Source organism: Macaca mulatta, chromosome 10, assembly GCF_049350105.2.
Source record: "Macaca mulatta isolate MMU2019108-1 chromosome 10, T2T-MMU8v2.0, whole genome shotgun sequence".
NCBI classification, from domain to species: Eukaryota; Metazoa; Chordata; class Mammalia; order Primates; family Cercopithecidae; genus Macaca; species Macaca mulatta.
Window position 1 is genome coordinate 32,693,437 of NC_133415.1, and position 26,670 is coordinate 32,720,106.

The 26,670-nt window shown below is 60.2% G+C and overlaps 1 protein-coding gene across 50 annotated transcripts in view; it reads left to right on the top strand.

The window, feature by feature from the left end:
* ARVCF (ARVCF delta catenin family member) overlaps window positions 1–26,670 on the top strand; it is a 55,425-nt gene that overhangs the window by 23,299 nt on the left and 5,456 nt on the right. For 8 of the 50 annotated variants that reach the window (XR_013399583.1, XM_015149730.3, XM_015149733.3 and 5 more), the window contains exons 3-10: window positions 11,327–11,554; window positions 20,038–20,196; window positions 20,390–20,916; window positions 21,878–22,377; window positions 23,029–23,212; window positions 24,030–24,147; window positions 24,517–24,688; window positions 26,345–26,416. Coding sequence is in view for 49 of the 50 variants with exons in the window: in XM_015149730.3 (XP_015005216.2) it covers window positions 11,345–11,554; window positions 20,038–20,196; window positions 20,390–20,916; window positions 21,878–22,377; window positions 23,029–23,212; window positions 24,030–24,147; window positions 24,517–24,688; window positions 26,345–26,416 (1,942 nt within the window). In the remaining variant the exon portion in view is untranslated. Of the gene's footprint in view, window positions 1–11,283; window positions 11,555–14,939; window positions 15,054–16,357; window positions 16,445–18,316; window positions 18,453–20,037; window positions 20,197–20,389; window positions 20,917–21,756; window positions 22,378–23,028; window positions 23,213–24,029; window positions 24,148–24,516; window positions 24,689–25,394; window positions 25,413–26,344; window positions 26,417–26,670 lie in introns of those variants that run through there. The other 42 variants (XM_015149728.3, XM_015149732.3, XM_077950799.1 and 39 more) reach the window with 18 other exon arrangements.

The following is a 26,670-nucleotide window of genomic DNA, read 5'->3' on the forward strand; positions in this document are numbered from 1 at the left end:
CTTCAGCACAGCCCGCAGGTCAGGGCTGGGCAGACCTCTTCCCTACACCTCGAAGTGGACACAGCACATTTAGGAGCCAGAGGAAATGAGACTGAATTATAAAAACCAGAGATAGACACATCCATGACTTCCTGGGCTTCTTTTCTAGATAGAAAGCTCATACCTTAACTCAGATTCCAGCCCCGACACTGACAGCCCCGACGCTGACAGCCCCATTGGACGCACTCCAGTTGAGGTGGTTTCTGGTCGTTTTTCTGTGGTTGGAAGAGCACTGTCTGTCATTCTCCCTCTGGGAACTCCTATCATGTGGAAGTTTGGCCCTGGGGTCTGTCTTCGGTGGCTCCCACCATCCTCTTGTCATCTCTCCCATTTGCTGTTGGGGTTCGGGGAACTGTCTTAGTGTACTTTCTCTAGTCTCACACTGTGTGTTTTCTGCAGTCTGCTGTTTACTGCCTCTGCCGGGTTTTTCTTTAAATCTCCATGGGATCCTCATTGTTCATAGCAGCTACTTTTCTTTCTTTCTTTCTTTTTTTTTTTTTTTTTTTTTGAGATGGAGTTTTGCTTTTGTTGCCCAGGCTGGAGTGCAGTGGTGCGATCCTAGCTCACCTCAACCTCTGCCTCCTGCCTCAGCCTCCTGAGTAGCTGGGATTACAGGCATGCACCACCACGCCCAGCTAATTTTGTTTTTAGTAGAGATGGGGTTTCTCCATTTTGGTCAGGCAGGTCTTGAACTCCCGACCTCAGGTGATCTGCCCTCCTTGGCCTCCCAAAGTGCTGGGATTACAGGCATGAGCCATCACGCCCGGCCAGCAGCTTCTTTTCATTGTGGTCTGTGGCCAGTGGAGTTGAACACCGTCTTTAACCTTCTAGGGCACATACCAGCTGTTTCCTAAGTAATGACCCATGGTGGAAGGGTCTTTCCTGGGCACTAGGGTGTGCTTGTCCCTGCAGGTGGGTCTGTGCAAGCTTGGGGTCTGCAGGCCCAGCCACTCCCACGTGTCTCAGAGGAACCTCATATGAGATCAGAGGCAGAGGGTCCTGCAGATTGTGGTATTAGGGGCAGGCTTGACCTGGCCTCAGGGGTCTTGGAGGGGTCTGCCTTGCCCGGTGTCCAGAACAGGAATGGGGTCTACCTAGCATGCTGATCCTCACCAGGAGCCAAGATGTCCCCCATCCCCGAAAGGGCCTGTCAGGACTTCTAGGTGGGACAAGCAGCAGCCACGTGGGTGTGGACGAGTGTGCCTGCTGGCGCCTGTGCCCGTGGGGCATCTGTGAGTCCCTTTGCGTGGGTGTGCTTGTGTGTGTGTCTGTGTGTGTCTTAGTTCATTCACGCTCTGCCACCAAATACCTTTAGACGGAGTCACTTATAAACAACAGAAACTTACTGTTCCCAGTGCTGGAGGCTGGGAAGTCCAAGATCGAGGCGCCAGGAGATTTCATGTCTGGTGAAGGCTGTTCATAGATGGTGCCTTCTGTGTGTCCTCACATGGCGGAAGGGGTAAAGCAGCCCCCAAGGGCCGCTTTGATAAGGACACTGATCATATAAGGGCACTAATCACCTCCTAAAGGCCCTACCTCTTCACAGTGTCACATTGGAGATTGGGTTTTAACATGAATTTGGGGGACACTGGCATTCACACCATAGCAGTGTGGGCAGCTGCACACATGCCAGTAGGTGGCTTTGAGGAGGGCCCCAAACTGTCAGCACTTCCCTCTGCAAGGTTCCCACCTCTTTGTGGCGGGGACTGGACACACAGTCGAGTCCTGAGGCTCTCCTGGTATGTGGGGGTGGGAGCCAGATGGGAGGCCGCAGGGCCTGGAATCTGCCCTGGATGGGGTAGTGCAGCTCCCTGCCTGGCCCTCTGCGTTGCTTGCATATGAAAGGCAGGACTTTGCGCACTTGCTGGAGGTTGGTGTCTAGGCCTGTTGCCATGGGCACTCCAGAGTGGAGCTGGCTCCCAGCAGGGGAGGGGGTTGGGAGCGGCAAGGCCAGTGTCCAGCTCAGGCTCTGGGAGGGATGGGCTGTGCTCCAGGCGCCTTGGGAGCAGCCAGCGCTGGCCAGAGGCCACACAGGACCCTGGGGCAAGGGCAGACCAAATGAGACGTGGAACCTCCCTGCATATCACAGGGTGGGCTCTACTTCATGCTGGGTCAAGGGCTTGTACCACTGGCTCCTCTGATGTGCTGGGTGGGAGAAGGGTACAGTGAGACACACCTTTCCCAAGGGTTTTGAGACTTTTAGGGGACAGGCTGTTGTCCCCAAGAGATGGCAGCACTGCCTCCTTCCTGAGGCCCACCTCTCAGTGCTGGGTCCTGATTCTGCCCCTTCCAGTGCAGGGAAGATGATGGCTGGGAAAGTGACTTTGTCTCCTTGTTCTAGCAGGTCAGGGGAGGGTACTTTGGAGGAGGCACTGGGGCTTGCACCTGTCTTGTCTCTCGGCTTCACAGGCTGAAGCTGCTGGTGGTTCTGTCTCCAGCCTGAACCCCCTCTTCCAGAACCTCATGCATCTAGCAGTCCCTCAGCTTCTCCAGCCTCACAGACCCGCTTTGCACCCTCCTGCTCAGGGTCTCGGCCCTTCCCTCCAGCCACCCAGGCCTGATCTCTTGCGGTCAGCCCGGACTTATTCTCTCACCCACACCTTCCTCTGATCCATCCTGAACCCCATGGCCTCCATCCACCACAGCAGCCACCCTATGGCCACTCCCTGCCACGGCAGCTGGAGGGTCCCATCCCCCACCCCTGTGCCCGCAGGTGTCAGCAGACAGCGGAATGCCAGTGGGGAAGGCAGGCTGGGAGGGGTGTGGTGAGGGCCTCCGTGGGGGATGCAGTGAGTGTTTGCTGACCCAGGCACTGCCATGTGGGGGCAGCCCTTGGCCCCACTCCCTGGTAGTCGGGTAGATCTGCCTACAACAGAATGGATCTCTCCCTGGGCTAGCACCTCCTCGTACTGCCGCGGGGGGCCAGTGACCACCCCCCGACCCCACCGCACAGGCTTAGTTAGCAAAGCTGCTGTGGGTCAGAGTGAGGTCACCTGGGGAGGGCCTCTGGGCAGGGTGCCTGCATGCAGGGAGCTGCCAGGTGCCTGGTCAGCAGCAGTCAGTGGGTGGGGAGGTGGGGATGGGGGCAGGGACCCTCAGGCCAGTGCAGGAGGAACTCCAGGGCTGGGAGTCTGGGGAAATGTGGTCTGGCCTCCTCTGCCTCCCTGGCTGTGGGGCTGAAGCATGGATGGGGCAGCCATGTTGTCACTGTGCCAGAGACCCACATCATCCTCAGGGTTCCATTTCCCCAGCCCTGGAATAAGCCAAGCCCTGGTGAGGTTCCCTGTTATCCAACTCTGGCCTGTCCCAGGGTTTTAGCTGCAGCAAGGCCAGCAACGTTTTTCCCCCGGGTGGACAGGTGAAGACGGAGGCCAAGGCCAGAGAAGTGAGAGGACAGTGAACTGGGTGGGGCCATGATGCCGGGGCCAGTCCTCTCAGCACACCTGGTGCCAGACCTCCCACTATCTGACCTTCCATCTCATGGCCCCTGCCTGCCCTCCCACGGAGGACTTCTGCCCCCATCTTCCACCAGGCACTGTTCCTGCGGCCATCCTGGGCATTTCCTGACCGTCAGGAGCTCTGCTGCCAGTGCTGTTTTCCACTTATCTAAGCAGAGTGTGTTCTTTGTCAAAACAACAAGGGGGAAAGCGGGAACCCCCTAGCTCCTGCAGAGAGGCTCCTCGGTACTGTCTCTGCCCAGCCTCGGCCTGGCCTCCCAGGCTGTCTGGCTCATCCATCCGGAGACCCTTCTGGGTGGGCAGCTGGGGCAGGCTGGGCTAACCTCAAGGCTCTCCTACCTCAGCTTCCTTGGCTCCGCAACCTGGGAGGGGGCCTGGGCTGGGGGGCCCTGCTTTACCCCCCAGGGGCCCTTTGGCCACAGGCTCCCAGGAGCTGCACCCCCACCTCCCCTCAAAGGGGCTTTGTGTCACCACAAAGAGGCTCTGTCCCTCAGGAGAAGCCTGGATGTTGCCATGGCGATAGAGGGGCTGGGAAGAAGGGGTCTACCCACTATCTTCGGGGGGGAAAGGGCATTGCAGGCAGAGGGCCCTGTGTGCTCAGGCTGGTGGCCAGCATGGCGACTACTGCACCTGCCCACTGAGGCCCCTCAGCCTGGCGGACAGCTGTCCCCTACAGCGCCTCAGTGGGGCCATAGGGCGTGGTAGGGCAGGGCTCCCAGGTCCTGTGGCTGTCTGCCTCTGATCCCAGCCTAGCTATGAGCCCTGTCAGTTCCCTCCTCAGGGATGCTTTGGTCCCTGTGCCCATCCCAGAGTACAGAGGATGGGGCTCAGCTCCATGTCTGGGCCTTGTAACCGCCCCCCCCACCCCGCCTCCACTGCGCCTGCCCTCCCTGAGGCAGGGGCATGAGCCACACGGCACCTTGCAGAGTGGGTGCCCGTCCCGGGAAGCCGTGGAGGCAATGGGCCAGCCACCACCACCAATGTCCGGCCCACTCAGTGGGGCACTACACCTCTCCACACCCCTACAGGCTTCATGTTCATCACTGGGGGTGGACTAGGTGGGCTGAGTGTGCAGGGGAGAAGACACTGCGCTGGCAGCCCCTGCAGCCCTCTCCCTGGAGCTCCCCAGCCTTTGAACCCTTGGTGGTGTCCTGGGCAGGCTGCAGCAGGGAGCCCAGAGAATGTGGCCCTCACTGCCACTACTCCACGGCTTGGAGTCTGCAGGACCCGCATCTGCTGCAGCTGCAGCTAGAGTCTGGGTCAGGCGCAGGAAGGGCATTGGGGGCTGTTTTGAATTGGGGCCTGGAGGACTCCTTTCCACCCCATCCCATGTCTCCTCATGGAGAGGCAGGTCTCAGGAGACCAAGCAGACTTAAAGGATGCTGCTGTTGGCTCAGGGAACAGGTGTCTGTGACCTGCTAGATTGGGAATCTTAAGCCCAGACCCTTTAGGGACCTCCAGCAGTGGCTCCCTGTGGCTCATGCCTCCCAGAGGAGGGACAGTTGCTGGGACACTCGCCTGCCCCGCCTGCTCACCTGTCACATCCTGCCTGTAGTCACTGGGCTCATTTGGCCATTGACATTCCCTAGAGCCAGCCCTTACCCTAACCTTAGGCTGCCCAGCTCCCTGGCCCCCAGCAGTGTCCCTGCCTTGACCAGACCCCCAACTTCTGTGTCAGCCCCACACAGTCCCTGGTGCCCCTGGACCTCCCATCCAGCAGGCCCCCTGGGGCTGACCAGTGTAGCTTTGGTCCTGGCCACCTTTGGCCTTGGGCACTGCGTTAGTGCAGGGCAGGAGCACCGTGGGAAGAGGCCCTTTCTGAGTAGTCTCCCTGGACGTGGGAGTGGTCGCTCACATGATCAGCGGGTGCCACTGAGTGAGCATGTGGACAGCCTGGGGAACTATCTCTGTCCCTCTACCCAACGCCCTGATGGCGTCTCATCCAGCCTGGCTCGCCGCCTCTACTGGGGAAATCAAATTTCCAGGCTGAATCTGATTATGGCTCTCTGACAGTGGGCACCGCCCTGGCTCCTGGGGAGATTAGTCCCTGGCCTCTGCTTGCACTGGCCTGCCCGGTGGGGAGGGTATCTGGTTTGTCCATTTCCTACTGAGGTTCTGATGATGCCAGCGGCCCGTGCTTCGAGGAGTGGTACACCTGCAGGGGCAGGACTGTGGGGCTCTGGAGCAGCCTATGAGAGCCCCTAATGGGTTGAGGATGCCACTTTGTTGTTGTATGTTACAAACACTTGATCCCGGCCGGGCGCGGTGGCTCAAGCCTGTAATCCCAGTACTTTGGGAGGCCGAGGCAGGTGGATCACGAAGTCAGGAGATCGAGACCATCCTGGCTAACATGGTGAAACCCCGTCTCTACTAAAAATACAAAAAACTAGCCGGGCGTGGTGGCGGGCGCCTGTAGTCCCAGCTACTCGGAGGCTGAGGCAGGAGAATGGCGTCGGCCCGGGAGGCGGAGCTTGCAGTGAGCCGAGATCGCGCCACTGCACTCCAGCCTGGGTGACACAGCGAGACTCCGTCTCAAAAAAAAAAAAAAAACCACTTGATCCCAACATGCCGATTGGCTTTTCGTTTTCTTTGTGTCTGCTTCTTCCATTATGGAAAATTACAAATGCACAGAAGTGGAGAGCCTAGTGTGGTGGGTCCCGCACACCCCACACCAGCCTCACCATGCTGGAGTCATGGTCTGCGAGTAGCGCTGGCACCCGTCATTTCATCAAAACACTCACTGCATGTGTGGTTCTAAATGGTGTCAGTTCTTTAAAAATCATGACCACACTGTGTGACCCGTTTTGTTTTTTGTTTTTTGTTTTTATACAGAAAGTTTCATTCTCACAAAGTCACGCTTGTCCATCTTTCCTTAGGGGTTCCTTCTGCTGCTTAGAGGCTGAGAACTGTCATCCCCAGCCCAGGCACCCCAGGCCCAATACAGTCTGCAAGGGACTGTGGTCCTGGCCTTGGCACAGATGGGCGTGGACTCTGCCCTGTGAACCCCACACCCGAGGCCCTCGGCTCTGGCCCTGTCCCAGCTCGGGTGCAGTGCCTGGCCAGTGGGCTTGGCCAGAAGCTCCCCGCAAGGCTTTGGGCACCATCTGACCACAGTAGGGGCAACAGGGTAAACATGGGGCCCCCACAAGGCCTGGCCAGCTAGGGTGGGGAGCAAGTCTCTGTGCTGGCAGCTCCCAGGATGTCCTCCCAGGCAGACGGTGGGTGCTGGGGCTGGGTCCAAGTCCTGCCAGGGCACTTCTGGCGTCATTTCCTCCTCGTAGGGATGGGTGGAGGGGGGAGGGGGTGTGGGAGGAAGCTCGATGGTCATCCATCCCCTCTCTCCCCTCACGGGGGCCAGCGCAGCCCTGGCTGTGTCCTGGTAGACAGCTGGCAAGGGGTCAGGATGGGAGCTAGGCCCCGCCTGCCACCCCTCACTGGCCTGACCCTTCGGAAATTCCTCTAATTCCTCAACCCACATTGGACTCGGGCCCCATAATTTCATTTTCCGGACAAGGCTCTGGCTGCACTCCCGAGGAGGAATGTCTGGGTTGGCAAGAAGACGTCAAATGTCAGCTTTGGTTTCAGGGAAAGGATTTAGCTTCTACCCTCAGGTTCCTCACCATGCCTTCATGTTCCTGACAGTGTGTGTTGACTGTGGTTTGCCCCAGAGGGTTTGGGGGCCAGGACATTCTCCACTTAATGAGGTTCCAGCACTTCCTTCCTGCCCACCAGCCCCCACACAGCCCACCCACCCTTCCATTCATGCATCCCACTCTATTTCTCTGTCATCCACTCCTCCATCCACCCAACCTTCAGCATCCCATCTGCCCACCCTCCTACACATTCTTCCATCATCGTTTTATCCCTCCAACACCACCCATATCCATCCAGTCACCTTCCCATCCAACTAGCCACCATTCACCCATCCTCCCATCTCCCCTCATTTTCTTGTATAACCACCTACTAGCCTCCTGTCCACACATTTGTTCACTCACTCAGTTACACCCCCTTCTATCTGGCCTCTTCTCCCATCCCTCCAGCCACCCACCTACAAATCTACTACTCATCCATCCATTCATTTCATCTATAAACCCATCCAATCATCCAACTAGCTGTCCACCCTTCTATTGCTTCACCCACTCGCCTATCCATTCACCCATCTGTCCTCTTACCCCTCATTCCCCCATCTGTCCATCCGCCGGTCCATCCCCCACCATCCCCCCATCTATCCATCTGTTTATCTCTCTGTCCATCCCCTACCATCCTCCTACTACTATATGTTCATCCTCCACCATCACCCAATCCATCCATCCATCCATCTATATGTCCATCTCCCACCATCCCCCCACCCACCCATCCATTCATTCATCTATATGTTCATCCTTCACCATCCCCCCAACCCATTCATTCATTCATCTGTCCATCCCCATTCATCCATTCATCTCTGTCCATCCCCCACCATCCCCCCACCCATCCATCTGTCCATCCCTCTGTCCATCTTCCACCACTGCCCCAGCCACCCTCCATTCATTCATCCATCCCCCATCCATCCCTGTATCCATCTGTCTGTCCATCCTCCCCCATCTCTCCTTTGCTTTCCCTCCCTCTAGTCTCCCATGGGCTGTGTGCCTGGGGCACCCTCTTCTCCTGCCATGCTTCTCTCCTTGGGCCACCTGCTTGCCCAGCAGTTCGTCCTGTGAGAGTACCTGGAGGCTCTCGACCCCCCCTTTGGTCCAGGCCAATGTCCATTGTTGCTGGGGCTGGGTCGTCACTTTTGTTTTGCAATTTATTTTTCAGAGTTTCAATTTAGTCCCAACCTTTCCAACCCCTCTTCAGTTCCTGATGTTTTCTGGCTGGAACATGGTGTTGTCCACATGGTCCTGAAGTCTGGTCACTGGTGGACTATGCAGTGTCATTCCTGCGTTGCTGCTAAGTAAACTCCTGGGGGCAACATGTTTGGCAAGAAGTGGCCTCCTCAGAGTTGGGCATGAAGCTGGCTGCTGTGTTTTGGGTGGGGGGTCGTGAGGGGTCCACCCGACAAGGCAATGCTGGGCTCTTCCCAGGTTAGGGGAGGCCAAGGTGGCATTGGCTGGAGAGGACAGCCAGGGTCCCTGCAGCGTCCCCCTTCCCAGCCTGCCCCCAAGGCTCTCCTGGGCTCTAGCAAAAGTAAATCTGGTGCCCACTCTGCCCAGCATCCACTCAGGCCCCATCGATCTTAAGAATCCATGCACATTTTGCTTTCCTTGACGTGATATATTACTTGAATATAAAAGCATTTTGAGTTATCATCTGAAAAGCAGCCCTCTATGGTTCTGGGCCGGGATCCCTTGTATCCACATGGGCTCCTGTCATAGGCCAGAGGCTACCATGTCAGAGGAGTGGACCTGGGCCTTCCGTGCTCTGCCTGGAGTGTGCCTCGGGTTGCTCTTGAGACACCTGAGGTGCCAAGGCCATGACCTGCGGGCCCAGGGCACTTCCCCCCAGAGCAAATGCAGGGCATACCTTGTAGCTGGGACAGATGGCACAGGCCCAGCACCGAGGTCTCTGCTGTCCTGAGCATGGCTGCCGGACTCTCCCCCCAAACACTGGCCAGTGTTTCTGGATGTCTCCAGGGAGACACATGGTCATTTTGCACCAATTGAGCCAAGTTGGGCAATGAGAAGGTCAGTGTGGGGTTTGGTCACCTTCCCACTGTGGCCTTGGAGTTGAGCCCTCAGCCAGAGCCACTGGGCCCTTTTAGGGTGGGCATCTGTAGACCCCAGAGCCAGGGTGTGCTGGAGAGGCTTAGGTCAGGGAAGCTGTCCTCAGGGTCTGCGACCCAAGCCTGGTCCTGCTACATGGGGGATGGGGTGTGTGGTGTAGGTGAGGGTCCACGTCTCGGCACAGGGAGGGAAGTAAGCCAGCCCAGGTCCACGAAGCCAATGACTACCCTGTGGTCCCGATTGTTGCCATCCAGGGCCGCATCCCATTCCCTTCTGCCCCTTGATTCCGAGGTTCGGCTGAGACGGGCTTGTGCTACAGCCAGGACTGGGCTGGGGGCTCCAGTGACATGGCCCCTGCCATCTGCCCTGGCCCTCCCAGGGGGAATACCCTACCATTCCCACCTCAGGCCCAGAACTGGATTCAGTGCATTCATGCACAAGGCTCCCCTGTGTTGGTGGGTCTGGGACCTGTGGGTAGACAGCATCAGGTGTGTAGAGAAGAGCCGTGTGACCATGCTCTGCGTGTGCAGTGCTGTTTTTCCCTTTGCTAGAGCATCCAGTCTGCACCTTAGTCTCGGGTGGCGGCCCCCAGCTCTCCCTGCATTCTTCCATTCTGTGGCTGGCTTAAAACAGCTCCTCCACTCACGCTGGCTTTCCCGAAAGTTCGTGTTGACAGTTCATTTGTGGGACAGGTGCTGCGGAAATGGAGAGCAGCTTTTGGGGCCTGCACTGGTCTCTCGCCCTTGCTGGGCCTGTTTTCCCAGCTGTTGGTGGTGCTGGGCTCCACAGTGTCTCTTCACCTATGAGGTGCACCCATGTCCTCGCACCGTGTTGCTGGCCCAGCCAGCACTGGTGCAACTGAGCTCAGCGCTGCTTTTTCTCTTGGGGGCTCTGTCCTTGCGGCTGGCTCCATCCAGACCAGTGAGCAGCAGTGCTGATCCTCTGGGGATGTCACCTGCCATGTGTGTCCTCCCCATGGAGGGCCCTATATTGGTGCAAGGGCAAGGGATCCAGCAGTCAGCCTCAGCAGGCTGGCGGGACGGGCCAGGAGGATGCCTGAGCAGGCCTGGGCACTGGGCCATGCTCACTGTGCTCCGGGCAGTGTGGCCTCGTGGCTATGCCCTGCCCACTGCGGTGAGCCTGGATCTGAGCTCCATATACTTGTCCTGCTTCTTTTTACCCATGAAAAACAAACATCCTGGGCAGCCAGGGAGCAAGCCGGGAGGGAAAGTGCTGGTTTGTCACTGTAGTTGCCAAGCCCTCACGGCCCCTGCCTGCTCCCCTGGGGCCCTGAAGGGCAACACTGGGCTGGGCCCGGCACACCCAATCCCATCCTGTGCCTGGCCTCCGATGCCTGGCCCCTGCCCTTTTCTGGATAAGGCATCACACACACCAGCCACTTCCCGGCTTAGGATCTCTAACTTCATGCACCCCCAGCCAGAACCTCAACCAGGCTTGTCCTCAGTTTTCACTCTGTCACATGTAGCAGGCACCACCCTTGTTCCTGGCCAATGTGGATGTGAGTGGAGGCTGGACTGCTGGTCTGCAGACCAATGTTGCCGGGAGCTCTCAGGCTATGGTCACCTGTGCCTGCCTCAGGGTCTTGGGCACCCATCAGTGGAGCAGCTTCTCACTCCCTGCTTGCTGGCCACACTGGCCATGCCACACCTGCTGTGTGGCTACAAATGGTCCCCCACCCTTTCTGGGCCCTGGCATCTGCCTCTGTGAGATGGGAGTGGGGTGGCCCTGTGAAATGGAGGGTGAGCTGGCATGTGCTATGGGCAGCAGAGGGCCTGGGAGGTAGGAAGCTCTCATCATACCAGCTCTTCCTGCCCTTCCCAGCGGGTTCCAAGCCGCCCACGGCCCATGTTTCTGCTAGGCCTTAGCAGGAAGTGGAGGAGCCAGGTCAGAGTCCCGTGACCCATGGGGAGTGAGCCCGCTGCTTCCAGACAGCCTCGGATTAATGACTTTTAATTTAGAATTTAATCAATGTGCTTCCCTCTAGAGGGCTGGATGCTCTGGTCTGGGAGTGAGTTGTATGGTCTGTGAGTGGGGCGGGCAGGGGCCCATGATGGCCTTGCCAGGCTGGTGCCCCACCCCACTGAGCTTGCTCTGCTTTGCCTGCAGCTGGCGGGCGCCCTGGTCATGGAGGACTGCAATGTGCACTCGGCCGCCAGCATCCTGGCCTCGGTGAAGGAGCAGGAGGCCCGCTTCGAGAGGCTGACACGGGCACTGGAGCAGGAGCGGCGCCATGTTGCCCTGCAGTTGGAGCGTGCCCAGCAGCCTGGCATGGTCAGTGGTGGCATGGGCGGTGGGCAGCCCCTGCCAATGGCCTGGCAACAGCTGGTCCTCCAGGTAACAGCCTAGTGACTTGGGAAGGGTGAAAATTGCCAAGTGGGAAAACAATCAGTGGGTCCTGGTGGACCACAAGCCAGCATGCAGTTGCTTATTGCAAGATTTGATGGGGCTCCTGGGGAGGAAAGGAAAATGGGATCCCAGGTTGGGCTGGACCCACTTGGATATGCTAGGTACCATGTGAAGAGTGGGCAGGACACAGCCCAACACTCAGAACAGCACCCTCCCCTGAGCCCTCAGGGCCCAGGCAGCTGGATGGGGTCTGTTCTGGGCAGCTCTTTGGTCTACCTAGAGACACTTTAGGGGTTTGCCTGCCCCATGCCTAACCCTGCTACGGTGTTCATTGCATGCTCTGGTGGGTCAGCCCCAGCAGGAGGCTGGAGCAAGGCCCAGAGCTCTGCCTGCAGCTTAGAGGCTGACCTGGGAGCCTCATTTTCTCTGCTGGCCATTATCCTCAGAATGGGCTCAGGCCCCTACTCAGCCTCAGGAGGTATAGAGCCCTCTGTGTTCCATGGCCAGGCCCTAAGAACTCTAAAGTTGGGGTATGCAGTGAATAGTTAGACCACTGGGACACCCCACTCCCAGCACCCCAGTGCTCTAACCTGTAGATGAAACAGCAGGGGCCCCTGGCTTGGGGTTGGGAGGCTGAAACAAGTACATGCAGGGAGACCTGGGATGTGGTGTGATTATCATGGTTCCTGTTACTGACTGAGGCCTAGTGCAGTGAGGAGTCAGGGTGGAGCTGTCCCAGCAGCCGCTGATACGGGGGGCCCTCCTTACCACCCAGCTTAGAGGCCGGGGGGTTGCCTCCTGCTGTGGCCTCTGGGTTCTTCACGGAGTGACCCTAAGAGGGCTCACCCAGCAGTCTTGTCTCCCTGGCTCAGCTCCCTGCCCCTCTAAACCCAGCAACCAGACTTCCCCCAGCACACTCCCAGCACCTGCACCCCCACCCGCCCTTCTTTGGTCCTGCTGGGCTCTGACTCTAGGAACCTGTGCCTGGCACACACATGCCAGGAGCTTGGGGCAGCCTGGCCCTTCTCGTCTAGAGAGAAAGGGAGCAAATGCTGGTCTCTGCTGAGGTGGCCCCATGGGCTCTCCTCACCTGACTGGGGCATGTGGAGCTCAGAACCAGCAGCCTGTGTCAGGCCGAGGGACCTGGGGTTGGTGACTACTCCCTGAGTCTTGGTGTCCTGTTGGCCAGCAGGCAAGTCACACTTCCTACGTCTGCTCACAAGATCCTCATAAAAGGCCCAGCCCAGCACCAGTGCATGGTCAATGCCAAATTAATGTCCCCAGAGGGTCTGAGACTCACTTGGGGGGGGGGGCCCTTTTTCATGACCCCTGGTGCTCAGAGGCCTCTGGTGGGTCTCAGTGCTAGGACCACCCTCACAGCCTCAGACTTGAGATACTCCAAAATGTGAGGCCTGTACCCTCAAACTTGAGCGGGGGAAGCAGAATGCTGGGCCCAGCTGGGCCACATGGGGACAGTAGAAGCCAGTGACCCCAAGGCCGCCTCTCAGGCGCCAGTGTGCTCAGTCCAACCCTCCCAGACCGGAACAGTCCTCAGACAGGCAGTGTGGGAGGACCCGAGGCACCCCAGAGGGTTGATGCCCTGGTGGGAAGATGTTCCCACAGCCTGGAGCTACCCTGACCTCCTCAAGCAAAAGACTTCAAGACCGCGGGCTACTGCCCCTCCACCTACCACCCCTGCCCCTGAATTCCCCACCCCGGCCCCACTCCACCCCTGCCCTTGATTTTCTCAGGCTGGGATTGAAGAGAGCATGTGTTGCCAGGGCTGCAGCTCAACTGGCTGGGCTGATGAGGATACTAGGGGAGGCAGGGCCACATTGGGCTGGCCAGGCTTCCCAGATTGGTCTCAGTAGGAAGTGCCTAGCAATCTACCTGCTGAGCCACAGGGTCAGAGCCTGGGCTTTGGGAAGCCGGGCAATGGCAGGCAAGGCAGGTAGCTGGGGGCTGAGGCTGGGGAACCAGGTCAGGGGGAGTGCTCCTGCACTCACGGGGCTGCTCCAGGATCCTGGCTACCTGCCCTTCATCTTCCAGCAGGAAGGGGCCCCTCCTCTAGACAGCCAGCTGAAGCAGGACTGACGCCCACCTGGTGGGGAGGGGTGCCATCAGGGAACTTGCCTTGGGCTCGTCTGAGGTGGGTAGGTGGCTGGGGCACTAGCAACTGGTGCAGTTGAGAAGATGGAGCCAGCTTAAAGATAAGATGCGGGTGCGTTTCTGGCGCAGTGTTTGGTCCTCTGCGCTCTGCTCCAGGGGTTCCAGGCAGGTCTGCCCTAGATGCAAGATACAGGAGTTTGGCCAATACTAGGGTAGCTCACCCCTCTGCAGGTGGGGGAACTGAGACTCAGAGGGGCACACGGTGGGCACCTAGAAACTTGAGCATGCTAGCCGAGTGGCCTCTGTATATGGCATTCAGGGCAGCAGGGAGTGGTCCCTGCAGAGGCTGTTTTCTGAGGGGTCCGTGGAGAAGCCAGTGGGAGGCCTGGGCCCGAGCCCTTTCTCTTTCCAGACCCACTGAGCCTCTCTGGGTTGGTCCCAGCTCATTTCATTTCGGAACCTGTTTCCCTGTTCGTGATGCTGGAGCCATTGGCTTGGCCTTTGTGGGGTTTGACATAAGAAGGTGGCTCCAGCCCAGCCCTTCCCATCCCGTTTTTCACCGCAGCAGAACCAGACTCCCTAGGGTGTGGCCCACATTGAGGCTGGCCTGGGGGAGCGATGGGGGTGCACTCCGGGCTTCTGTGCCTCGATGGGGAGAGCCCAAGATACAAAGTGGGGGTCCCCTGCTGGGCCCTTTTCCAGGTCCCCAGTGAACTCTGTGGGGACAGTTCCTTGCAGGTCCATTCGGAGTGGCGGCTAGGCAAGAGGGTGAGGGGCGGATCTGGGAGACTGGAGGGATCTCGCAGACCGTGACTGCTGTCTTACCGGCCCCCATTTCACGGCAGGTGAAACTGAGTCGCAGCCAGGTTTGTGCCAGTGAGGGAGGCCTTGCGCTCTGTCCATCGCAGCACGGGCACCTGCCCTGCCGGAACTATTTCCCCCTCAGCAGGCGGAGTGAAGTGTGGTCATAAACCGAGGCCTGGGAAGGACTTGGCCAAAGTCTTTCGGCGGGAAAATGACACCCCTGCCGCGGGGAGGGGAGGGAGCAGACGCCCAAGCCAGCAGTGAGTGGGGGTGGTGGGTGGACAGGGTACGACCCCGGGGCTGCAGGCCCCACCCCCTGTCTCTGGGGGGTGGGACCTCACCCCGCCCACCCGCCACGCCCGCCCCGGCCCCCGCCACGCCCCACCTGGGCGCGGCCCCGCCCGATTGGCTGCTCGCCGTGACCGCCGCCAGATCCGCCCCCGCGGGGAGCGAGTCCGCCGAGCCTGAGCCCGAGCGGCCGAGGCGCCGGAGCCGAGCCTGGTCCAGCCACAGCCACCCCAGCCGCTGGCCAGAGCCCCCGAGCCCCGGCCCGATGCCGGCCGAACTCAGACAGGTTGGAGGGAAGTTGGCTTGGGGGGACCCTGGCCCAGGGGTCGGAGGCGGAGGGCGGGGCGCCGGCCTGCCCGGGACGACCAGCTTTTGTTCCGCGGAGCCGCTGGCCCGAGGCGGCTATTGTCTTGTGCCCCTGGCTGGGCTGCGTCAGCCTAGGGCCAGGGCCAGGCGGGTGGCAGTGTGAGCGCGGTGCCCCCGGGTGTGCAGGAGGGGCCGTGGGGACTGTGGAGCCCATCCCCGGGTCCTTGGGGGCCGGGACCCCTGGCAGTTTGACCCTCCTCTTGGAACTGGCCGGGACCGGATGGGCGCTTCCTGGCCAGCGCCCAGGACAGGTGCCTGGGGACACGGGTGGAGAGCCAGGGCCTTCCTGAGCAGCTTCTGTCTGTGCAGGAAGGAGGCTGGAGTCTGAAGAGGGAAGCCCGGGTAGGCCTTCTGCTCCCTGAGAGGCTTCCTCCTCTTCCCTCCACACCCCCTGCGCCGGCTCTGACTCCCAGGACCTGCAAAGGAGCTTCTGGAGCTTTAATGGAAGTCTTCTCTGCCTCTGAGGCGCACGTGATGGGAGGGGTAGAGACAGGCCCTGCCCACTAATGGATGCTGGAGGGGATCTCTAAGGAAAACGGGGTCCTCCCCCTCTCAGCATTGAGGCGGGGCGGGGGGGCGGAGGCATAGGCAGTCTGCTCTCTGCTTTGAGCAGTGCTGGATTCAGTAATAGGCAGGGAAACTGACTGAGCAGAGGAGAGACCAGCCAAGACCCTCGGTGGTGGGAGGCAGGTCTCCCATACAACTGCCCACCTGGGTAGCCAGGCCCCTGCCTGTCATACGGCCCTGGTGTGGCCCCCAGTCTGGCCCTCAGAGATGGAGGGAATGGTTTTTGGGAAATCCATGGTCACAGTGTGTCTGATGACCCTGAGCTGAGCTTGGGGAGGCTGAGGTGGATGACAGTCAGCCCTGCTCTCCCACCCCAAGCTTGCTCCCCCAGCTTGGCTTTTTGTCTTCTCTGCCTGGGGCCACGCCCTGGCAGGTGCACTGCTGTGTGGAGTGAGCTCCAGGTCCTGGAGACTGGTCAGAAGCTGTGGCACTAAGGGAAAGGGCATTTTGTGGTGGCCAAGGGCTTGCTGCCTGGTGGAATATGCCAGCCTGGCTTGTCCTGGACTCTACCTGGGAGGGCCATGCTGGGGATGGAGGAGATTCATTCATTCATCCATCTGATGGCAGCCACCTCCTGCCCTCTGGGAGCCTGGCCTGCAGGTGTGAGATCCAGGTGTGCAATCTCACTTTAACTCATTCCCTGTGTGTGCTAGCCAGGCCGTGGACAGGGGAGGAGCCTGCTCCTGCAGTCTGTTCTTCAGGACACAGACTGTGGTTGTACATCTGTGAAGTCCAGCGGTTCGGGTAGATAAATGCTATGGGACCAGGGCCCAGCCACCTGTCCACCAGCAGTCCCTCTCTGTGTTGGTCCAGTGTTGCTTTTCTGTTCCCTGTGTTCCTTGCATTTTGCCACAAAGGTGGGACTGGTGCTACCCGGCATGTCCCATGACCGCAGCCCCCTCTGTCATTCCCACCTCCTTGTGAAGAAGCTGAGCCCCAGGTGCGTGATGGGGCCCAGAGCCCCTATGCTGGGCTCAGCCCTGTGTTCCTGGGACCCTCTTGTGAGCAGGGGTAGGTGGTCTACCTCCCTGGCCACTCTGGCCCTTCCCACAAGCCCAAGGGAGCTCATGGGAAATCTCAGGCCTGGGCAGCAGCCTGTTTCCAGGCCAGTCCTGGGGGCCCCGGACCTGGTGCACCAGAGATTGAAGAGCCAAGGGAGGGATGAGTGCTGGGAGCCTGGGCAGGATGCAAGAGGAGCAAGGATGGAGCCCCGGCTGGGGAGGGGGTGATGAGAGACGACTGACAGAATGCAGCATACGGGGTTGGACTGGAGGTAGGGTGTTCAGGGTAGACCCCATGTCTAGAGTGCAGAGGGGAACAGCCCAGAGTCGGGTCTGAGGCAGAGGCTGTGTGGGGCTGCAGGTCCCTGAGAGTGGGCCAGTCTGGGCAGGCGCACGTCAGACATGGACACTGGGGCCAGACAGGGATCCAGGGACTGCAGCCAACTCCTCTGTTGAGAATCAGCCCACCATTCCACAGCCCCACCCTAAAGATGTTGCAGAGACCTGAGCCACCAGATGGCTAGGGCCTCTCACTACTCTACACCTCAGTTTCTCCCTCTGCCAGCCAGCTCTGAGACTCCCAGAGTGGATGTTGGGCAGGTGATTGGCAGAGTTGGTGGCCCCTGTCCCTGTGTGTTGAGAGTCTGTGAGGCCCTGCCTGGATAAGGGTCTTGACACACGATGGAGGACGGGAGGATGTGTGCTCACGAGTGTGCCTCAGGGAACAGTGGGCGCCGTGCCCTTGGGGTGCTGTTAGAGCACACAGGTTGATGTGCTCGGCCTGTGCCAGGCTGGGTATTCGCACAGGTACATGTACGTGCCTGTGTCCCTGTCTGAGGGGTCATGTATATGCATGTGTGTGTGCCTGGGCATGTGTAGCGGGGGCCGGGCTTTCCTGTGATCACTGGCTGACTCATGCTCCTGCCACCCGGGTGAAGTCATCGCCCATTTTTAGCTCCCTGAGGTCATTTGCTAGCAGGGACTCTTGGGGCCTCGGGATCCTACTGCCGAGCTGCTAGGCTGGGGCTGATGGGTGATGCCGCACGGTTGCCAGGTCTTGCTGGGGGGGACCTGGCTCCCCTGGACCACCTCAGCTCTGCTTGTCAGACCTGCACCACAGCCTTGGTGGGAGGGATAAGCTGGGCCACAGAGTGGCATCTGGGTCCTGAGATGTCCTCCCCTTTTCGTCTCTCCCTTACCCCCACTGCCTACCTAGGGAGGAGGGGGCTCTTCTCTGAGTCTTTAATAGATGTAAATATATGCATCTATGAGGGGCCACATCCCACTGGCAGAGTGTCCTGGGTAACATCCCCTCAGTCTTGCTGCATACCCTCCTCACCCTGTTGCCAGAACTGCAGCCCCTCGGTGCCTGGGCACCTGCTTGAACTCTGATGAGCTCCCCCAGGGCCCAGCAGAGAGAGCTCAGGGCCTGACACACATTTGCCAGATACAGATGGGGTAGCCCAGCCCCAGCAGTGATGGGCCACACAAGCCTTCTCCTGCTTCAGAGCAGTCCCAGCTCCCCAGTGCCTTTGGAGAAGAGCCCAGCCTGCCCTGCGTGGCGGCATACCAGTTGTCCCCACTCTAGGCCTCAGTCTATTTTTTTTTTTCTCAGGGAACAGGTCCCCTTTTCCTAGCCAGGCATTCCACGTACATTTCAAGACTGAGGGTGAGATGAGGCCCAAAGGCTTCCTTGCCAGATTGCCTTCTCTGGGGATGCTTGAAATCCCACTTGCACTGTGAAGTTCTAGGTAAATCCTCTCCCCCTGCCAGGCCTCAGTTTTCCCATCTATAAAGTTACCTGTCATCCTCTAAGACCCTGCCCCTGGGAGAGGGGGAGGTACCTTCTGTGGCCACCTCTTTCCTCTGTCAGTGAGCCTGAGGGATACACCTGTCCTAACATGTTGGTGCGGGCCCCTTCCTGGACCCCTGCACTGCGTGCATTTGGGGGTCAAGTATTCCACCAGGATAGGACCCTGACCTGGGGAGGCTTCCTAGCCCACAGGCCTTGGTAGGCAGGTCCTGAGGGCAGCGCTGAGTATCTAGCCAGGCTCACCTCCCAGGCCCAAGAATGGGCAGAGTCTCCCTCTGGAGCCTGGCAGAGAGCTTGGTGTCTGTGCAGGCCCCAGGGGGCCCAGGCAAGGGACCCATTGTGCAGGGACCAGGGGCCTGGGCCACAGAGCGGGGCCTGTCCTCCTGCTGACCCTGCCCTGGCTGCCTGGGAATGTGCTCCCCCTCACCCACCCACCAGGGCTTGGGTTTCAGCTCCTGCCCGTCCTGGCTAGATGCCAATCCCCGGATGTTGGTGCCATGTGGCCCTGGGGCCAGGCACCTGTGCAGTCAGAGGCCCAGAGCAGGCTGTGGGTCTCAGGTCCTCAAGCCACTCAGCGCAGCAGGGGTTGGGCCTGGCTCTGATGTGGGCCAGCCTATCCTCTTTGAGCCTCAGTTTTCCCACTGGCAAGTCTAGTCAGTAGTCATGTGGATAGAAAAGTCTCAGTCCAGAGCTGTCTTGCCTAGAATTCCAGTGTCGTCACCCCATGCAGAATGGTGGCAAGGGCACCCATAGGCTCAAATCCACTGTGTCTGATCTCTGATACGATGCCCAGAGTCTCAGTCACTGGGGGCGCCAGCCACTGGCCTGAGGTAGGGCCAGGCTGTGCCTACACAACACTAAAGAATGTCTGGGCTGGAAAGAGTAAGGATATATTGGTGCTACAGGTGCATAGAGTGTTCTAGGAACTGCGTATTTCTGTCCCTTGAGGGCGTCTGGCTGGCGTTGGTGGCGGGAACCTTAGTATGGCCATAGTAGTCAGTAGGCAGTGCTGAAACAGCCCCCACAAGGCTTCTATACTCAAGGTTTCTGGGGTAGGTGAGGGAGGAGGCCCCAGGACACCATGATGTCCCAGCTAGGGGTGGCGGGTGACATCAGGAATGCATCCCGCAGGTCTCACTGGCACCTCGTGGGGCCTGGAGGAGCCTGTGGCAGCCAGGCCATGCAGCTTGGGGAGGGCCCTCTAGACTTCACCCCCAGGGTCTGTGGCCTTATCTGCCAACTCAGCCTGAGGAGGCGTGGGATGGGGGTCCAGCCCCAGGGTCACCCCAGGATGGGGTGCCAGGGCAGGGTTAGCACCTTGATGTTCAGAGGGCAAGAACTTATTGCTGTCCTTACTAGCTTGGGCCGAGACAGGCCCTGGGGTGGGTGGGTTTAGGACCAGGAGGAAGGCACCCTGGTGTGCTGGCCAGCACGAGCTGAGGCAGAGCTGCTGTGCGTGGGGACCTGCACTCCAGGGATGATTGAGCAGCAGGCCTGCCCACCAGTGCCCCTCCTTGCCCCAGGAGCAGAGCCCAGGCAGCCAGGCCTCACTGGCCACGATGCCGGAGGCGCCTGATGTGCTGGAGGAGACCGTGACGGTGGAGGAGGACCCCGGCACACCCACTTCCCACGTGTCTATTGTCACATCTGAAGATGGCACGACCCGGCGCACCGAGACCAAGGTATGGACGGGCCCAGGCAGTGGGTAGGTGAGCAGGGCCAGGCTGCTGCAGCTGTCTCACCTGCAGAGTGGACATGGAAGCTTGCCACCGGGGGCCTCATTGCTCGAGTGGGAAATTAAGGCCAGCCAGGCCCCAACAAAGCAGTTTCTAGGCCTCTCGGGCTACCCCACCTACCTGCCTATTCATCTACCAGGTCACCAAGACTGTCAAGACGGTGACCACTCGGACAGTACGCCAGGTGCCTCTGGGCCCAGACGGACTCCCCCTGCTGGATGGCGGCCCCCCACTAGGCCCTTTTGCCGATGGTGCCCTGGACCGGCATTTCCTGCTGCGTGGTGGTGGCCCGGCGGCCACACTCTCTCGAGCCTACCTCAGCAGCGGGGCTGGCTTTCCCGAAGGCCCCGAGCTCCGGGACAGTTCCAGCTATGGCAGCCTGTCCCGAGGGCTGGGTGTGCGGCCCCCACGTGCTGGCCCCCTTGGCCCAGGCCCTGGTGATGGCTGCTTCACACTGCCTGGCCACCGGGAGGCCTTCTCAGTGGGTCCTGAGCCTGGGCCACCAGGTGGCCGCTCCCTGCCCGAGCGCTTCCAGGCAGAGCCGTATGGCTTGGAGGATGACACGCGCAGCCTGGCCGCTGATGACGAGGGTGGCCCTGAGCTGGAGCCTGACTATGGCACGGCCACGAGGAGGAGGCCTGAGTGTGGGCGGGGCCTTCACACCAGGTGAGCTGCACCCCGTTCCCTGTGGCTACCTCCTCTGGGAAGTCCACCCTCCACCCAACTACAGAGTGCCCCACTTGTCAAGTGGCTGCAGTTGAGTTAGTCATGTACGTTAGTTTGAATTGGCCTTGGCTCTTGTCAGGGAGAGAAGAAAGGTGGACCCTGGGGTGGTAGGAGTTCGGCTGGACACCATCCTGCAGGCCCAGGGCCTAGGAAAAGCTGGGAAGAGTGCCGACCACCGGCCTTGCTCATCCACACTCTGGGTAACCAGAACCCAGAGCCCTGGCCCTTGTCACAGCCCATGATTCTGTCCCCATTGCCCTCAGTTTCTGCATCTCTGGAGTGGGGACGTGACCACAGCCCGGGTCTGGATTCTGTTGTGTGACCCTGGCCAAGTCACCTGACCACTCCTAGCCTCAGGGCAGTGGGTTTGATGACAGCAACCCACAGGGCTACTGAGAGTTAAGGAGATCTTGTGCCCCAAGGGCCTGGTGGCCTGAACACCCCTCGGGTGGTCCTACTGGGATGGCTTCATGTGGAGAGAGCCATCTACCCCCTCTCCATCCTGACACAGCCAGAGATGGGCCTCATGGAAGATGGGGTGGTTTCGTGGAAGGGAGGTGGGTCTCTCCAGCAGCCCTAGCACATATCGCACAGAAACATGTTTTGCTTGGGATCGGGGAACACTGCCTGGTGACAGCAGTGAGTGAGCTTGCTGTCCTGGGAGGGTTGCCTGGGTCCTGATAGCCTCTGGCTGGGGTTTGGCATTTGGCTATGAATTGGTTCTCACTGGGCTGGTGCATGACTCTCTGTGTCCCCACCATGCTTCGGGCGGAGATGCAGGTGCTCTCAGCCCAGCCCTGCTGGGTGAGTTTGCAGTCCTGAAGAACGTGTCATGGGGCAGCTCAGAGGTGGGGCTGGCGGCTGCTGTGACGATGTCCACGCACCCCACTTGCCTGTGCAGGGCCTACGAGGACGCGGCAGTTGATGGCGGCGAGCTGACAGATGAACGGCCTGCGTTCCCAGCGGTGACGGCGCCCCTGGCCCAGCCTGAACGGGGCAGCCTGGGCAGCCTGGACCGGCTGGTGCGGCGCTCGCCCTCAGTGGATAGCGCCCGCAAGGAGCCGCGCTGGCGGGACCCTGAGCTGCCTGAGGTGCTGGCCATGCTGCGGCACCCCGTGGACCCCGTGAAGGCCAATGCGGCCGCCTACCTGCAACATCTGTGCTTTGAGAACGAGGGTGTCAAGCGGCGTGTACGGCAGCTGCGGGGGCTGCCACTGCTTGTGGCGCTGCTGGACCACCCGCGGGCTGAGGTGCGGCGCCGGGCCTGTGGGGCACTGCGCAACCTCTCCTATGGCCGTGACACTGACAACAAGGCCGCCATCCGGGACTGTGGTGGTGTGCCTGCCCTGGTGCGCCTGCTGCGGGCCGCCCGGGACAACGAGGTCCGCGAGCTTGTCACTGGTGAGTGGGACCTGGCCATGCCCACATCCCCTGGGAAGAGAAGAGTGCGAGGCTCAGCACGGGAGGAACGAGGCCACACGGCCTGCGACCGCCTGGGAGAGTGCCCGGTGGGCAGGAGTGCAGCCACTGAGACGCTTGCCCCAGGAGCCAGTCATCAGGCCCAGATGCTGTGACAGGCTCCCCAGTCTCTACCATAGGCAGGAGGCAGACAGTGGGCCCCTCAGGCATGTCCCCTCACCTCCTGCCCCCACAGAAACTCCCCTGGGACCTGCCTCCTTGGTTCCCACCCCAACAGTGCAGTGGTGGGGCTTGTGCCTTGTGGGACCTGAGGGACAGGTAGGGTCACCTGACCGTGTCTCTGTGAGGCCCTGTGGCCTCAGGAGTGTTAGTGCCACCTGCCGTGTGGCAGGGAATGGGTGGGACGGGACAGTACTGCCACACCCTTCTCTGCACCTCCTCCCCTTTGGGGTTCCTTCCTAGCTGGAAACCAGTACTGGTGTCCCTCAGAACCACTCACGGCTTTTGTTACTTCCTACTGTTCTGTGTGAGCTGGGACATGAGGAGAGTGGGACAGGTCCTGGGCGTGGCCACCTGGGGAGGTAGGCGGGCGGTGCATATGGTCAGCACGGGTTGGCCAATCGCACCCCACAGGCACACTGTGGAACCTGTCGTCATATGAGCCCCTGAAGATGGTCATCATTGACCATGGCCTGCAGACACTGACCCATGAGGTGATCGTGCCCCACTCAGGATGGGAGCGTGAGCCCAACGAGGACTCCAAGCCACGGGATGCTGAGTGGACAACTGTCTTCAAGAATACGTCGGGCTGCCTGAGGTGTGGACCAGGCCTGGTGCTAAAGCCTCAAGCACACCAGGCCCTGTCCTTGTGGTCCCAGATAGTGTGGAAGATGGCAGCAAGCTTAGGAGCACCAGAGCCTGGGAGCTTCAGAGCTGTGGCACAAGTCCTGTGGATGAGAAGTGGGGCCTGATGGGGCTGTACTCACCCCCAAGTGGTGCCCTAGTCTTCCCAGGGGCACCCTCTGGAGGGGTCTGTGTGGTACCATAGCCCTGCTTAGCTCTCACCTACCTTCCCATCACTTGACAGCCAGAGGGGAGCTGGGACCTCCCTGTTCATCTGCCTGGGAGGCTCATACCAGCCACCTGTGACCTCTGCCCTTCCCCTCCTACCCCTGGGAAGCCCTGCTGACTCCACAGAGTCCTGGGTCCCCACAGTCTTGCTTGTCCATCAGGGTGTTCCCCCGCAGCCCTGCAGGCTCTTGACCTTGGGGTAAGGTGGGGCCTAGAGCTGCCATTGGGGTGGCGAGGGACCCAGAATTGCCTATGCATAGGTTCAGGTCTCTCTGAGTCTACCTGTCCCTTTCTAGGTCAGCTGGGAGGCAGGAAAGCCCTGTCTTCCCCTGCCCAGCTATCCCCAGCCAAGACAGCTGTCTGCCAGGGCTCCCCTCCTGAGGCCGGGGGCAGTTCGCTTCTCCCACTTCGCTGAGCTCCAGGCTGTGGCGTCCTTTCCCAATAGTGCTAGGAGGGCAGCAGCAAGGGCCTGTTTTGCAGATGAAGACAAGCCCATGAGGCCAGAGTGGGGCTGGGGAGTTTGTGATAGCCAGGGGTCACCTGACCTGCTCTTGGCCACACAGGAATGTGAGCTCTGATGGTGCTGAGGCCCGGCGGCGACTCCGGGAGTGTGAAGGGCTGGTGGACGCGCTCCTGCATGCCCTGCAGTCGGCAGTGGGCCGGAAGGACACGGACAACAAGGTGGGCAGGGACGGTCACAGCCTCATACCAAGGGCTGGAGAGACGATCATGCAGGTCCCGGGAGGCTGGAACTGTGGGAACAGCACAGGGGAATGGGTTTGTGGGTCTGGGGCGGCGTTCTGGGCATGGCCTGCCTCACAGTGACCACACTGAAGTAGGCACTGTCCTGCAGGCAGAAGATGCTCCATGAGGCAGGGGCTTCCTCCCATGGACCCTCCCTGGTGGTTACCGCCCTTTTGTCCCCCCGACTGAGGCCTCCCTGTCCCTTTGCTCCTGGTGCCTTCATGCACACCACCTGTGGCCAGTCTTTCCTGAGGGCTGGCCCTGTGCCTAGGGTGCCCTGCCCCAGCCACTCACCTCTCCCTGCAGTCGGTGGAGAACTGCGTGTGCATCATGCGGAACCTGTCCTACCACGTGCACAAGGAGGTGCCCGGGGCCGATAGGTACCAGGAGGCCGAGCCCGGGCCCCTGGGCAGTGCTGTAGTCTCCCAGCGCCGGAGGCGGGATGATGCCAGCTGCTTTGGTGGCAAGAAGGCCAAAGGTGGGTGGGGCGGACCGGGGTACCATCTCAACTCCTGCCCCAGCTGAAGGCTCTCTGTACACCCACAGCAGCCCATCATGGAGGCCAGAGGACATCTGCACAGCCCCCAACAGGCAGGCAGGGAAGCTGGGAGCCAAGGAGGCTGGGCTGCCCTGGGTCACATGGTTGACGGGGCCCAGGGTTGGGGGCCCAGGTCCAACCTTCCCCATCTACACTGTGGGACCTGCAGGGAGTACACAAGGGAAGCCTGGTGGTCCTACTGATGCCCAGACCCAGTCTCTATTCCGGGGAGAGTTCCACTCGCCCATGAGTTGAGAAAGAGCCATGGCTATTGCTGCCTGCTGACTGTTTACAGAATAGCTGTAGACTGCGTCCAACCTGTGGGGCAGTCACCCATCTGCCTGGGCAAGATGCCCTGCACACCTTCTCTACCGCACTAGCGGGGTGTAGGTTCCCGGGACCTCCCCAGCAGCTGTGGGCGACCTGTGCACCACCTGCCCCTGCCCCACTGACCCTAGGCCTCCTCCTCGTCCCACTGGTGGGTGCTCAGCACCCAGAAGTGATGGGATGAGGTTCCACATGCTGCTTGCTTGATCCAGGCTGTGCAGTGGGAACCTGAGGCCTCTGGGAGGGCATTGGGGGGGGGTGATGAGTGCTGCCTGCTCAGGCTCCTCTCCTCTCTCCTCTGCTTCCTCCGGCTGCCCAGAGGAGTGGTTCCACCAAGGTGAGTCCCTTTTTATCCTGCTCTCCAGGCCTGGCATGTGCAGTGGGCACCTGGGAAGAGGCAAGCACATTCCAGCCCCAGGGCCCTGCCCCACCCTTGGCTTCATCACTCGGGCTGCCATCTTTATGACAGTGGCAGGTGGGAAGGCCAAGGGGCTCATTTTATAACCTCAGACTTGCCTACCTGGGCAGAGCCGGGCAGAGCCAAGAGTGGGCAGGGCCCGGGGATACTTGTCTCTAGGGGCACCAGGGAGCAGTCTGTTTCTCTGATAGAATGGGGCAGCATGTGGCTCAAAGGGATACAAGGGTCCCGTGAGGGTGAGCAGGGCAGGGACCTCAGGTCATCTGGCTCCACTCTGCTGCCTTGTGAGGGGGTAGAAGTGTCATCTGAGATGGGAGTGTGGCTGAGAGACAGTGGGCTCACTGTCACAAAGGTGTGCAAACCAGGGCTGCACAAATGTTAGGTGGGCTGCTGTGGGGTTTCTCCTGGCTAGTAGATCCTGGGACAATGTCCTGACCCCAGACTGGGGGAGTTTCCCCCTAGTTCTGCCTTACTGTGTGACCCAAGCGAGTCTTGTCCCGGTCAGCCTTCAGTTTCTCGGCTTGTATCCACCTGCCATCCAGCCAGGGCTCCTGGCTTCGTCGGTCTACATACCTGGCAGTTGCAAGGAAGCCACCGGGAGGGTCTGTGGTACAGCTTCCAGCACCTGGTGGGAGATGAGTCCTGGGATGTCCCCAGGCCCCATTGCCACCAACTCCTACCCCTAAACTGCCCAAACTCTGACAGTGGTGCTGCATTCTCACAGGTGCCCAGGCCTGGACATGGGGGTGCCTTTTGGGGCCTGGGTAGGAGAGAACTGTGCCCAACCCTTCTGACACACCCATGCCCCATATGGGGTCTGCGTCACCTCCTACACCACCTTTCCCTTCCAGGAAAGAAGGATGGTGAGATGGACCGGAACTTTGACACGCTAGACCTGCCCAAGCGAACTGAGGCTGCTAAAGGTGAGTGGGCTGAGATGAAGCCAGCTCCGCTGGGGGATGTCTGGGCTCAGGATTGCCCTGGTAGTGGAGCTTTGGGCCATCAAGCAGGCCTGGAGGGCCTCAGGGAACAGATGGGGAAACAGGCCCATAGGTGCAGGATTTCCTGGAGGATTATTCAGCACTGGGACACCTGCTGAGGGTTTAGAATGGGAGGCAGTGCCATGGGTCATGTCAGGCAAGGTTGGGGGAGGAGACAGGCACAGAGAGGCCAGGGG